This window comes from Chiroxiphia lanceolata, chromosome 5 (assembly GCF_009829145.1).
Source record: "Chiroxiphia lanceolata isolate bChiLan1 chromosome 5, bChiLan1.pri, whole genome shotgun sequence".
Lineage (NCBI taxonomy): Eukaryota > Metazoa > Chordata > Aves > Passeriformes > Pipridae > Chiroxiphia > Chiroxiphia lanceolata.
Genome location: NC_045641.1, coordinates 15,799,714 through 15,814,694, shown reverse-complemented (window position 1 = coordinate 15,814,694; position 14,981 = coordinate 15,799,714). Strand labels below are relative to the sequence as shown.

The window sequence follows — 14,981 nt, the reverse complement described above, 5'->3', positions numbered from 1 at the left end:
GAACCACCTCCTCCACAGGGACGGATTTTACACTGAATCACTTTATTCCCAATCTTAAAAATATTATTGAATCTAGATGCAGGCAACCCCAGCTTGGCATTTGTCTTCCTCTGGGCTATGGATCTCTCAGCAGAGTTCCAGTTAAGGAATGATTCTTGATCTCTCCCCTGGTCTGGTAAACTTCATGTTTTAAGAAAATCCCTTACAGTTAAATTATTTATTTTTTTTTTTAAGCTGAGCACCGAATGGACGTGGGCAACAGCACTATCCTTTTTTTGGTTTAGCTTCTCAGTTTTGTTTTAAATTCACTTTGTAAAGAAACTTGACATATTTCTCTCCTGGACAAGTTGAAACAGAGCGTTTTTTGAACTGTGAAATGAGTATGTCATCAATTGGTTCTAAGGAAACAAAGGGTCAGGCAAAACCTCACCCACTGCATTTTTTATGGATGTTGCTCATCATAGTGATGTCAGTGTGATTTCTTTTATAGAAAAGGACAGCTTATATCAGAAAATCTGCAGAATCAGATGCAAAGGGAGCATCTGATTTTCTTAGAAGGACCAGCCTTCACTAAAAACTTGCCAGTTAAAACAAGAGAAACATGTAATTCTGTTTTTTGTCCCCACCTTGAGTTGCCTTTACCAAACGTTCTGTTTCACTATTGTCTTCTCCAACTCATCTGGACACACAGAAGCAGCAACAGAAACAGATCCCACCAGCTCTGACTTCTGATCTAGCACCAACCCCCATTTCTGTATGGAGTGATCTGGGAACAGGCATGAGACATTTCACCACTGAAAAGTGATTTGAGTTGCCAACGTGTTAAATAAGCCATTCTTCTCGCTAGGGCAACAAGTCAGGGTTCAATACAGTATTCACCATTCGGCATTTGAAATCTATTTTTTTGGTAAAATAATATGACAAATGGTGTAATACATGCGAGGAACAATAGGGATTATACATTTAATGAAAAAACAGGGAAACATATCACAAGACAAAATTAACTGAAAACAGAAGGCAAGTCATACAAACAGGGAAAACATGGAGGATTTTGTCTAATCATGCATTTAACTAGTTTATACAGAAGCTTTTACAATATCTTCCCAGCTCATAGGTGTTGCCTCTTATTGCAATAAAATGGAAAGAAAAAAGTTTAAATTGTCTTTTCTCGCAGATCTATTTTATCTAATAAACCCTCTTGAAACGTGTACTTGGATCTCACTTTTGGAAAGCCAAAAAAAAATTGTTTTATAATAACAGCTTATTTTTCAAATCCTAGGCATTAAGCATGGCAGCAAGAAAATGTAGAGTGAAACAAGAAAAGTGTGTACTTAAAGTAGGGTTTTCTTATGCAGATCCCACATTATATCGAGTGAGTTGCTTGGTTTCTGGAGTATAAAGCAGATCACTACCGCCACTCAAACTTGATAAAAGGAAGGTTATGTTTAATTTTTTTAAGTTATTTCTTTCCTCTTTCTTTTCAGGAGTGATCATTTTCATCAGAGGATTTGAAAAGCCAAGTAAGCCTCTAAATTCCATTTCAAAAATCTCTAATTGAGTAAAGCTGAATCAGCTAAACATCTTCCAAAACTCCAATTTATAAAGCTCTTTTTCCTCCTGACAGACATACTGGCAATAATCCAGGTGGTTGGTTGTTTCTTTTTTTCCTTTCCCGTGAAATAATGCAGTTCCAGGGATGACAGTCGATGAAAGAATCTGTTTTGTTCATAGTCTCCTTTTAAGTGCTGAAGAGCCTGAACTGACAGTAACAGATTGCTCTAAAAGTTGCCTCCCAGCTCCTACAAGGAACAAAGTTTTGCAAAATCCCAGTCGGCAACCCTGGGCTCCTTATTGCTCGCCATCCCTGGTTTTCTTCCTACGTAAATCTCTTGTACACGAGATCTCTGTAGATTAGCATCGGTCTTTGCCACCGACGGTAGGTAGGGTGAGCACCGAAAGCAGGTTTTCCGCATCATCTCCCGCGGCCTTGGCCCAGGAGCACGGGATGCGTTGCCCGCGCCCTTCCCGCCGCACCCACCAGGGGCCACTGCAGCCGCGGGGATGCGGACGCAGCTCGGGCGCATCGCTGCGGCGCTGATATCGCCCAGGGAAAAGCAGCACGACATCAAGTGCTGAGCATAAATTCGTAGAATTGACATTATAATCACCAGTGCAACATTTTCACGCGGGGGTTGGCTTTGCTTCTTCCCACAGAAGTTTGCATCCTGTTTATCGTTATCTGCAATTGCCCCAAAGAAATCTTTAACTCAGGGCTCCAGATCCTACCGGCTCCTTTGCGTGGTTCAGAGCAAGGCGTGAGCGCGGCAGCAGATCCTGCGTCAGGGTACCGGCAGCCCCACCTCAGGTCCCCACACGATGTTCACTTTGCCCTGGAAAGTAATTTCACTTCCCCTCTCCGCCCTCCATAGCGAGAATTTAAGAAAATAAGTTAAAATAAAATTCGGTTTAACTTTGTTCTGGACGACGGGTCGGAGACGACAGGTGGCTGCTGCGTGGGGAAGCGGCCGCGAGTCGCCGCCCGCGCCTTCCCGCGGCTCCCGTCCCGCGGAGCGCCGTTCGCGGGGGGCAGCGGGGCCGCCGAGGCGATACCTGCTCCGCCGGGGCGGGCGGCTCCCCCGGCCGCCGAGAGGCGCCGGGCGGCGGAGCGGGAGCCCCGCGGGGCCGAACTCGGCCCGGCCCCCGCTGCCGCCGCCCGGGAGGGGCCGGGCGGGGCCGGCAGGAAACCCCGCCCCGGGCAGCGCCCGCCGCGCTCCGCGCAGCCTGCGCTGCTCAGCGGAGCCGAGCTGAGCCGGGAGGCTGGAGCGGGACGGGACGGGACAGGACAGGAAGGGACGGGACGGACGAGGCGCGGCGGCTCTGCCGTGTCGCGCAGCCACGCGGGCCCGCGTCGCTCGCGGACCGGCCCCACTGCGGGGGGGACCGCGGTGCTTGATTTTCTTTTTTCCTTTCTGGCGAAGGAGAGGAGCAGCAGGTTTATGCTAATCGCTCTCTGGGGAGCGGCGGCGGGAGGAGGAGGAGGAGAGGAGCCATTTTGAACTCACTTCAAAGTTTAAGGTGGAAAAGTTGGAGCTCTCCAGCCCGCTGCCCACGGACCGGGACGGGGCGCGGGGCTCGGGGCCGGTGGTGCCCGGGCGGCGAGGGCGGCGGGGGGGCCGGGGCGGCGGCTGATGGATGCGGGCGGGCGGGCGACCCGGCGGGTGGATGGATTGTGCGGCAGCCCGCTGCCCGGCCCCGCTGCCCGCTGAGCTCCGGAGATGCCGCGGCTGCTGTCCGCCGCAGCCTGCGTGTCCTGGGCCGCGTTGCTCTGCGCCCTGGCATCAGCGGGCGGCGGGGACCCGCGGCCGCCCCGCGCCGCCCCGCCGCTCCACCTGCCCGCGGGGGCCGCGAGGCGCCCCGCCGCCGCCGAGCCTCCGGCGCTGCCGCCCGCCGGGCGCCTGAGGGCGGCGGGGACCGCGCCGCGCCGCGCTCCGCCCGCCGAGCCCCGCGGGCCCCGCGGCGGCAGCGGCCCCTGCCCGCGCCGCGCCCGGCACCGGGCGGCCAACGAGCTCCGCGGGGCCGCCGCCGGCTGCGCCTCGCTGCCGGGCGGGGAGGGCGGCGGGCGGCGGGGAGCGCGGCGGGTGCGGAGCCTCAACAGCCCCCCGCAGTTCCAGCTGCCCAGCTACCAGGTCTCCATCCCCGAGAACGAGCCGGCCGGCACGGCGGTCATCGTGCTGCGGGCCCAGGACCCCGACGAGGGGGAAGCCGGCAGGCTGGCGTACTCCATGGAGGCGCTCTTTGACGAGCGCTCCAACGACTACTTCTCCATCGACACCGAGACAGGCAGTGTGGTCACTGCCCGCAGCCTGGACCGGGAGACGAAAGACACCCACGTGCTGAAGGTGACCGCCTCCGACCACGGTTCCCCACGTCGCCGCTCGGCCACCACCTACCTGACAGTGACCGTGAGTGACACCAATGACCACGAACCAGTGTTTGAGCAGCCTGAGTACCGGGAAAGCATCCGAGAGAACCTGGAGGTGGGTTACGAGGTGCTGACTATTCGCGCCACTGATGGTGATGCCCCAGCCAACGCCAACATGCTTTACCGCCTGCTGGAGCCAGGAGCTGGTGATGGGGTCTTTGAGATTGACCCACGTTCCGGGGTTGTGAGGACTCGAGCCCCAGTGGACCGTGAGGAGGTCTCTGAGTACCACCTGGTGGTGGAAGCCAATGACCAGGGCAAGGATCCAGGACCACGCAGTGCCACGGCTATGGTGCACATCACTGTAGAGGATGAGAATGACAACTACCCTCAGTTCAGTGAGAAGCGCTACCTGGTCCAGGTACCAGAGGATGCCCCAGTGAACAGCCAGATACTGCAGGTACAGGCCACAGATCGGGACCGGGGCAGCAATGCCCAGGTGCACTACAGCATTGTGAGTGGCAACCTGAAAGGCCAGTTCTATATTCACTCTTTCTCTGGTGCCATCGACCTGATCAACCCTCTGGATTACGAGACTATTCGGGAGTACACACTCCGTATCAAAGCCCAGGATGGGGGCAGACCTCCTTTGATTAACTCCAGTGGCATGGTGTCAGTGCAGGTTGTGGACGTGAATGACAATGCCCCCATCTTTGTGAGCACTCCATTCCAGGCTACAGTGCTGGAGAATGTTCCGCTGGGCTACTCGGTGCTGCACATCCAGGCTGTAGATGCTGACTCTGGAGAAAATGCCCGCTTGGAGTACAAACTCATAGAGATGGCACCATCCACCGGAGGTGCCCCCATAACAGGTGACTCTGCATTCCCTTTTCAAATCAACAACAGCACAGGGTGGATCACTGTGGCTGCAGAGCTGGACCGAGAGACTGTGGAGAACTATCACTTTGGGGTGGAGGCCAGGGACCATGGCATACCAGTCATGACTTCCTCAGCCAGTGTGTCCATCACTGTCCTGGATGTGAACGACAACAACCCCACCTTCACGGAAAAGGTGTATCACCTCAGACTGAACGAGGATGCAGCTGTGGGCAGCAGTGTCCTGACCCTGACGGCAGTGGACAGAGATGTTAACAGCGTTGTAACTTACCAGATCACCAGTGGCAACACCAGGAACCGTTTTGCCATCACCAGTCAGAGTGGAGGGGGGCTGATCACATTGGCCTTGCCCCTGGATTACAAGCAAGAAAGGCAGTATGTGCTCACAGTCACTGCTTCTGATGGCACTCGCTTTGACACTGTCCAGGTCTTCATCAATGTCACAGATGCCAACACACATCGCCCAGTCTTCCAGAGCTCCCACTACACAGTGAGTGTCAGCGAGGACAAGCCCATTGGCACCTCCATTGTCACCATCAGTGCCACTGATGAAGACACGGGGGAGAACGCAAGAATCACTTATATTTTGGACGATAACATCCCCCAGTTCCGCATTGACCCTGACACAGGCACCATCACCACCTTGATGGAGCTGGACTATGAGGACCAGGCCTCCTACACGTTGGCCATTACAGCCCATGACAATGGCATCCCACAGAAATCAGACACCACGTATGTTGAGATCCTCATCCTGGATGCCAATGACAATGCACCCCGCTTCCTGCGCGACCGCTACCAAGGCTCGGTTTTTGAGGATGTGCCACTCTCCACCAGTGTCCTGCAGCTGTCTGCCACCGACCGTGACTCAGGCCTCAATGGACGTCTTCTCTACACATTCCAAGGTGGTGACGATGGAGATGGAGACTTCTACATTGAACCCACTTCTGGAGTGATACGCACACTGCGCAAGCTGGACCGTGAGAACGTGGCCGTCTACAGCCTGCGGGCCTTTGCTGTGGACAGGGGCAGCCCACCACTGAAAGCCTCTGTGGATATCCAGGTGACTGTGCTGGACATCAACGACAACCCCCCTGTCTTTGAGAAGGATGAATTTGACATCTTTGTGGAGGAGAACAGCCCCGTGGGCTCTATTGTAGCACGGATCAGTGCAGCTGATCCTGACGAGGGGACCAATGCACAAATCATGTACCAGATTGTAGAGGGGAACATCCCTGAGGTCTTCCAACTAGACTTGCTCAATGGAGACCTCACAGCCCTAATGGACCTGGATTATGAGAGCCGGACAGAGTATGTTATTGTGGTGCAGGCCACTTCAGCCCCTCTTGTGAGCCGAGCAACAGTGCACATCCGCCTCCTGGACCAGAATGATAACCCACCTGTGCTGCAGGACTTCCAGATCCTCTTCAATAACTATGTGACCAACAAGTCCAACAGCTTTCCCTCTGGCGTGATTGGCAAGATCCCAGCTCATGATCCCGATGTGTCTGACAGCTTGGCTTACACCTTTGTGCAAGGCAATGAATTAAACTTGCTCCTTTTGGACTCTGCCACTGGGGAACTCAAACTCAGTCGCGATCTGGATAACAACAGACCCCTGGAAGCCCTTATGAAAGTGTCAGTCTCAGGTAAGCAAGCGTTTGAGCACGTTATTCTGCTGTCAGACCAGTATGGGGGCATGGGCAGAAATAACCCACTTGCAGATTAGTGTGCAGCTTTTGGTTTCCTGAAGCAGCAGTTAATATGTGAAAGTTTTGGAGAGGAGCCACAAAAATGTATCAAGCCCATGTGCTGTGGATTGAAGTGGTCCATTGAAGTTGTTTAGTAAACATGGATCACAAGGGTAGATAAATACAAGTGTGCGTGGCAGGGTACATACTCCCTCAGCTGAGGGGGTACCTTGGCTGCAGCTTTTCTGATGTGGTTCCATAAAGGTAGTAAATGATGTAACTTGCAGAGATGTAGAGAATACCATCTCTAATGCCATCTCCCCTCCCTCTTTTTTTGCATCTAAAAAAAAAGTTGACATTTGATATGTTTGCTTTTTCAGCAACAAAACACATTTACTCCCTTGTGTGTACCCGGAGGTTTGGCTGGAAGATCCTTAGACCTCGGGCCAGATCTGATGTGGCCTGGATGGATGTGACATTGGTGGAACTGTGCTAGTTGGCATTGCTGGCCCGCACTCCTATGGGAAATGGCAGCTCTGAAAGCAATGAGTTATGGCTGTGTGATAGCTGTGTAACACGGCTAATTGCACTGGAGTTGTTTTAGTAGTACTAGGGGCAGATACTGGCCAAATGCAACCCCAAAATCAGGGCTCTTGCGGAGAGGGAGAAGAGGGGAGATGAAGCGATACTGTGTTGTTAATTTCGTTGAAGAATTTGTGTTTCTGTGTGTGTGAAGATTGTTCGGTATCATCCAGTATATACTTTTATCTGAGCACATGCTCTTAGGATATTATTCCTTTTCTGCTCAGTTGCTTGTTTATCATGGAATTACTTTTTATGCCTCTAATTGTGGCATCAATCATGCAATGAGTAATTTCCTCTGCAGGTGACACTCTATAAAGTTTACAGTGGACTTGATCCCATATTTCTGTTGACTTTCAAAGGTTTAACCAGATATGTTCCTTGCTGCCTCTCTCTGCAAACTAAAACTAATATTTGTGTTATTTTTGGAAAGAAAAAAAAGCTCAAAGTACTAGGTAGATAACATGACACTTGGGGAAATGCTTCTTTTTGGATGGTTCTATTTAGAAAAATAATAATCAAACTGTGGCATAATCCCAGCAGTGCTTGTTTTACTGTAAGTAGCCACAGCGTGCAGCAAGGCCTCGGAAGAGTGAACTGCACTCTCCCTTGTGCTTATGGGCTTGAGGTCCTTTTTGCTTCAGAAAAATAAAATTGATATTGACTGAGCTGACTGATTTTGCTGCAGTGTATCTCCTGACAAGCCACTTCTGGTTCTTCCAAAATGCTGGGGGGCAGCTTATGTGGTAAGGTAGCTCATAAATGCTGTTTCTATGTTCTGTGAGGACTTGCAGGAAAAATAGACATTAGGCTTGTGACCTTGAAGAAAAACATTTGGATTAAGGTACAGGTGATTGCATGGTCACTGTCTGTTTCAACCAGTAGCTCTTTATCTAGTAGCAGAAGATAAGAATTCATCTGGGAGCACAAAGCTTGGAAAAGTTGTTTCATTAGACGAGGTGAATCATATGTTTAGAACAGAAAACTAGGTGACATGAACTATTCCTTTCTCAGTGTAATAATATATGCAGTTGAAGCGGGTGAAGTCTCAGGTAGGAATGAAGAGCTGTTTTCTTATGCAGAAGATTGGTAATTCCATCATAATTTTCATGTTTTGTGCAAGTGTGAATTTTGAAACTCTGCTGTGATGTTCATCAAAATGGTACTGTCCTCTGTGTATCTTGAGATATTTGTAAAGTTAAAAGCTTTTTATGGCTAAGATTTTAAAATAACTTTGACAATACATTTGACCTTTTTTTTGGAGAAGTTTGCCATGTGGAAATTGAAGGGGCAGGGTTTGGCGTTGTGTGATTAGTCCATGAAAGTCTCACCTGCCTGCTTTCTCTGGTTTATCTGATGCAGTTTAAAAAAAGAAAAGAGACAGAGAAGAAGCTCAGACAGAAGTACTCCACAGGGTTATCTCTAAGTGTTGCAAAACACCTGCAAATCATCTGCTAAACTGACCTGTCAGTTAACTGAAAAAAAATGTGTCTATGCAGTAGCCATTAACCTCTCAACCCAGACAAACCCAAAGTCCTCCCTACTCACAGCTGCTCTTAGGTCAGGGAAGGACTAGAACTCTTTATGAACTTGGGGAATTTGATCTGTATATGAGTCGGAAGTAACACTGGTGCTATAAAAATCTTACTTCCAACTAGCAATGTGTGATGCTGCAGAAGCAGGTGAATGTGTGCAGTGCTACACAATTGAATTTGAGACACTGATACGTGGCTAAACCCACGTATCAGTCTTTCATTTGACTTGGGGATTATTCAAATAAGCATTTCCTTCTGCATATAAACAAAATTTAAGAATCATGAAGACCAAGCAAATGGAGCTAATAGGCTTCATAAAACCATCAGAAGTTTCATGTCAGCACTGTCAGAAGTTCCATGGGATGGTGGGCTGCTGGGGCAGGCTCGGGGCGTGTGTGGTTCTGCCCTTGCCCTGGTGCTGTGGTACCCATTGGGATACCTGTTGGCTGTGCCCCCACAGCCAGTCAGGAAACAACCCAGGCGGAGGAGGGAGGAGTGTGGGTGGTGTGTATATTAGCATTTTGCTTTGGATTGGGAAGGAGCTTTTGAAGTCAGTCTCTTTTGAAGTGAATTTCTCTGGGTGTCTGTGCAGAGCTGTCTGAGTAAACAAACCGGACCCTTTTTGCATGAAAGTAATCCACAGGTGCTCCAATCGTTCATTAAAAAGGCACATTCTCGTTTCTCTGGTGAACCTTCAAGGCCTTCCTACAGAAAGGCAGAGCTTGGCCTTATATTCCCATGCCTGCACATTGTGTCATTGTTATTGTTTCAACAGCTGGGGTGAAATCTGGACCCTACTGAAATCCTGCCCTTGCTTTCCAAGATCTTACGCTGGGCTTCTAAAACAGGTGGTCGAGAGTCGATCAGTCTGCGATTTCTTAGTGTTATTAATAAATACATGGTGTAAACTGACAGGATGGTTAAATACGATTACTTGTTGTTCACAAGAATGTTAAGTTGGGATTTATTTGATCAAAAAATGAGTAAAACATTGCTCGAGTCACATTACATTTGCTTGTGCAAATTATACTGCAGTACCCGCCAGGGCTGGGATAAAGGCTGGTAGGAACCTCAGCTTTGCACAAATGTTGCACAAGTTTTCCTGGGTATCACATTGCAAACGCTGCTGGCACCTGCTTGGCTGTGCTGCCATAAGTAGTCCCACTTATCATCAGCGACAGCTCAGTGGGATACAATAGATGTGTGTGCAAACTCCTCTGGGAACCCAGCCTAAATCAACAGTGCAGACAAAGCCCAACCTGATTGGATGCTACACCTTTTGAGTGGTCCAATAATGTAATTTACAAAAATGTAAAATATCATTATGCAACATACAATATACAATTTTGGGAAGGTGGTGCACCTCAGACAGTGAGGGATAGACACCCAAGCATTTTTGAGGGCATACAAGCTCAAGTATCGTCTTTTACATTTCTTTAGCTTTTAATCTCCAGTGGCATTCAGTGAGGTTATTGACTATCAGCAAATAGAAATTAACATAAGGTCGTTTGTGTTGCAATCAACTTTGGGAATTTTTACTCAGAGCTTGGTAAAGGATCTTCATTATGATTCTAATTTAAAAGTCATTATGCTAATGATCCTGAATCTCCAGGTCTGTGCCTTCTCCAATACAAATGTAACAGATGATGCAATGCTTTGGTGCAGCCCTTCTGATAAAGGTGAGGCCACAGGTGTGCCTGAGATACAAGGCACTAGGGGGATTACTTAATGTATGTGAAGATTTGAGATTAAAGGGAAAAAGGAAAATTGAGTGGAAAGGCATCCTTGTAAGCACAGGGTCATCTCTGGGCACTCAAGATGTGGGCCGGGCACCTTGGCAGCGTCAGGGTGCACCCTAGCCTTGTGCCCCTGCCTTTGGGAATCAGGGTAGATGATGCTTTTGGGGGCAGATCTGCAGGGTGGCTGGTTCTTTTGGGAGTGGTGCTTCTGGTTGCCTCTGAGGACTTGCTTTTAGGACCAGCAAGGGTCAGTTAGCACCCAAACTGCTCTTCATGGCCTCCTTCCCAGGGAAACACCTTCCTGCAGGCAACTGCGATAGGAATCCCTGTGGGTTATACAATTAGGAGATGATAAAAATGGATGGGTGGATAATCCTCACTTTCCTCCTTCCTCGTACAAGGAGATGTTTCAGCCTGTCCCGTGGCTGCATGGCTTTTGCACACTGGCATTCCTGGGGACCTTGGGCACTTGCACTTCGCTTATGCATCCCATGCTACAGCGAGGGGAGAGAAAGCAGTGGCTCAAAGGCTGCAGAGGCCTGGGAAAAAATGATGAGGGACCTGTTTAGAAAGATGGCATGTTACGGCTAGCTCCAGGATTGTACCCCCAGTCCTTATGTGACGTGTTAAGTGGGGCAGAAGTGAAGGATGACTGATAATAGCTAGTAGCAGTGATTTTGAACATTAGCATTTATTTTCCTAAAATAGCAAATCAAGAGTAGTGACTATCATTTAAAGTCAGGGTAGCTCCTGGATCTGCAGTGGCTACCTGTATCCTTTATTGCATCCATAAAAGTTCTATATTCTAATCTGTTCTATATGCAAGATGCATTTTAGATGTGTGTCCCTCCAGCCTGCTGGAATGTGACTTTCCCTTTCTAGCTGGATGATCTGTTCCAGCTGATAAAAAGCTGTGACAGCCTTGTTGCTTTCCTATGGGCTTCCTTCCGCTTCATCCCTGGATTTCATAGGAGTGGTGTATTTTTGTTTCAATAAACAGGAAAACATCTATGGCAATGAGGAGGAAATATTTAGTGGACGGCTGACTGACAAAGTAATTTTTTTACTGAGATAAAACATATCTTCTGTCTGTAAATAAATAAAACGTTGATACTTTTCTCAGCAATTTCTGGGAAAGAGGGAGACAAGGGTAGCAAGGAGAAGGTATAAGAAAAATGAGACTGGAGATGGGAGAGGGAGAAAGTTCTTTACTTGATAACAAATCTCACAAGAAAGAAATTAAATGTAGAGAAGTATGATGGTAGGATTACCTGGAAAACTTTTTTCCTGATTTTTCAAATTATTTACAAATGAGGAGATAGTTGTAATAACCATCTTTTTAATTGGATTAGTAATTGTTTTATATTTTTTGATTAGTTTTCAGCTTCAGGGTGTATTAAAGAATTGATTTCCTTGCTGTGTTCCCTTGTGATTTGCTTTCCTCTTAGAAGTGGGACTCTTAGAAGTCACTGAAGTATTCTTACTTCTGACCTGCACTTGCAGGTTGAGAAGAATCCTCTCTTCTTCTGTTTTTCTTGTCACATGTTTCCTTGCAGTTCAGAACAGATTTAGGCTGGGGTTGCAGAACCTGCTGCAAACTGCCAAATACAGAATAAACATTGAATTGTTGTCAAGAACCCTTTGTTTAGAATACAGGAATTTTTCTAAGTTTCACTGTTAGGATGATAGTGAGCCTGCAGTAGAAGTAGTGATGGGGAAAGTAGGTGATGTGATGCAGGGGGATTTTATACTTCATTACCTCCAATATCCAAAGCGCTACCTGAGGAAGTGGCTGGCTACTGATAAAGCTTTTCACTTTATATTTATCATTGAATAGTCCATTTTCCTTCAATATATATACTTAATACCTTGGAATTCCCTTCCATTGTTGACTCCCATCTTTGAGCTGAATGGATTTTCTAAGACATCCCACAACTGAGGAATGTAATATTAGGTTTTGAAGTATAACATTAGGTGAAGGTAGATACTGTCCTCACTGCTCTTCTGTACGGTGATTGAGAGACACTTAGCAGATGCTTGGATGGGAACCCAGGCATCCTCACATTTCCACCAGTCTGGTCAGAGCATCTTGGTAAGAGCATCTTGGCATCCTGGGAAGTTTTGGAGTGACTCATCCATGATCTTCTGCCTCCTTCTTGGAGTGTGCAGCAGGTCTGTCAGACACCCCTGCAGCTGATAGGTTGTCTCCAGTGTTTGGGCTGGCTGGGTGCTCAGGGTACATTGGTCCAGGAGCACGTTAGAGCATACCACACCTAAGGCAGCAGTTCCAGTTCAGCCAGATGTGTAGCTGCTACATACATTGGCATAGTTGAGCTCACTTTCATCTGGTTATTTTGAGTACAGGCAGCAATGAGCTGTAGAGTACATATAAGTAGTGCAGGTTCAACTTGCGATGTCACTGGGCCACTCAATTCCCTCGTGGGTCAGGTGAGACTGATAAAAATACCCTGGAAATGTGACTGCTCTGAAAGTTGGGGCAGGAAACAAGCAAATGTGAAGCAGAAACCTCTTCAAACCTATATGCAAATACCTTTACAATATTTAGCAGCGTAGGCAACTCTAGCTGTAATGCTCATGCATGGAGGATGAGTAAGGGAAAGATCAAATGTCAAGACACAAGATCTGTGCTCTCCATCCCTGCACTCTCTCTTTTGTAAGCCCTAGGAGGACAAACTCACTATGTTTGTGTGCTTGAGGTAACATCATAACTTAGCTGCTTACCTCAGTATTACCTAAGTTGCAGGATTTGGGCAACCATCTCTCTTGGCTTCCTTTGGGATTTCCAAAAATATCTATAGGAAGTCTTTAGGTAATGTGGGAGGGTTAGAAGACCTGAAGGTGTTCAGATCAGATCTAATGACAGTCTTTGGCAATCTTCCATGTTACAGTTTTTCTGTCCTGGTTTTTGTGGGACTTATGATGTTTTTAGGTAAAATAGTACTCCCAACTACTCCGACATCTACTTTGCCATTTAAGAAATAAGCATGATGATGCTGTCTTTTCTGAATGATAGACTTTCTTGTTGTCTGCTCCTTCTTTTAAGACTATTTGGACAAAAGATTGCATAAATCAAAGTACAGAGTAAGTTGATCTGGGGCTCAGTTCTTCAAAGCTTTGTTCACAGTGGTTGTCCATTTGAAACAAAGAACATCTCAGACCTAATTAAATTCAGTTTTGCCAGTTTGTATTTCTGTGACAAATGACAGTATTATTATTTCCCCCACCCCAGTGGAACTCTTTTTCCAGTGTTGAAAAACACTGAACTATTTATAGATGTAACACAAGTTTCCAAAAGGGGCAGGATGTAATCTTTATGGAAAATTTTGAGATCTGGTGAGATTTGCCTAACACTTTTTTTTTTTTTTTTTTAATTTGTAAGACCTGGGTGCATACACTTGCCTTAAGAATGAATTGCAATGTATTGATTTCATTGGATTGAAACAGCATTATCAAAGGTACAGCTTGGCTCTTTTGGTCAGATTTTTATCTCCTACCATGATCATTTCTCTACATCTCTTCAAATGTAAGCTGCAGCCATGACTGGTTGATAAGCAGGAGGGCTGTTGACTGAAAATGTCCATCTCACCCCACTGATTAAAGAGGGAACATAAGTGACTGACTTGGGCTGATTGCCTTGTTGTTAGGTGGCTGAAGTTCAGTGGGATGAACCCACCCCGAATGTGTGTTCCAGAACGGAAGGGTTTGTTTCCTTTTGTAGGGTTGATTGGACTTATTTCTGTTACAGCAAACTACCTGTAGTAACAGGCTGAGCAGACTAGATAGGAAAGATGGGGGAGGCTATAATGTGCCAACAGGAAAATGTTTTGCCATGAATAATATTAGGATATACTTTAAATATTGTCAAGAGTTTGAGTGAATCATGGGGAAAAGTATGCTTTTATGGGGATTTGGCATTCAGTAAAGAAATAACATTTTAAAATACTTCAGAAAGATGATCTTCACACTTGAAAAAGAAGCACTTAGACAGCAACATAGGATTTCCTGTAAAGAAAAACTTTCAGACTTTGTTTCAACAAGTCGTTAATGCTGCTAAGCTGTAACCACCTTCGTATTTATTCCAGTGTTTACACTTACCAAGCACAAAAAAAGCAAATAAATGAAACTGTAAACCTGTAATAAATCCTCAGGGGACCACATAATAAACATAGACTTGTTATGCTTATCAAATACAAAGGAAAGTATTCTGTTTTCGACACCATTGCCCAACGTGTGATAGGTGCTACATTCCATCAGGTCTCCAGCACTTCTGGAAATGATGCATAGGGTCAAAATATTTCAGTGCTTTTTGAAGGAGGGAGAAGAGTCCATTGATAACAACCACTGTCAACATGGCTTCTCCTGCCTACCATGAAGTCTGTGGGCTAGGTCCAGTTTCAGGAAGAAGCAAAAGCTTCTGGACCCCACCAAAAGGGGCAAAGCAGGGACTATGTTTTGAGATTTGAGTGTCACAGACATGATGACCAGCACCTAGCAGTCTGTCTTTGCTGTTAAATCCCAAGGGGCTGTTGAATTTGGAAGCAGGTGTACTCAAGGTGGTTCTCTGTAGCTGCCATCCCACCAGAGCACACATCATGAG

At 47.2% G+C, this 14,981-nt stretch overlaps 1 protein-coding gene across 5 annotated transcripts in view; it reads left to right on the top strand.

Moving 5' to 3' along the window:
• Window positions 1-3,661: 3,661 nt before the first annotated feature.
• The window catches only part of CELSR1 (cadherin EGF LAG seven-pass G-type receptor 1), a 167,923-nt gene continuing 156,603 nt past the window's right edge, over window positions 3,662-14,981 (top strand). For 4 of the 5 annotated variants that reach the window (XM_032688463.1, XM_032688460.1, XM_032688461.1 and 1 more), the window contains exon 1: window positions 3,684-6,465. In XM_032688463.1, the coding sequence (XP_032544354.1) occupies window positions 3,783-6,465 (2,683 nt within the window). In that variant the 5' untranslated portion in view covers window positions 3,684-3,782. Of the gene's footprint in view, window positions 6,466-14,981 lie in introns of all 5 variants that reach the window. The other variant, XM_032688465.1, reaches the window with a different exon arrangement.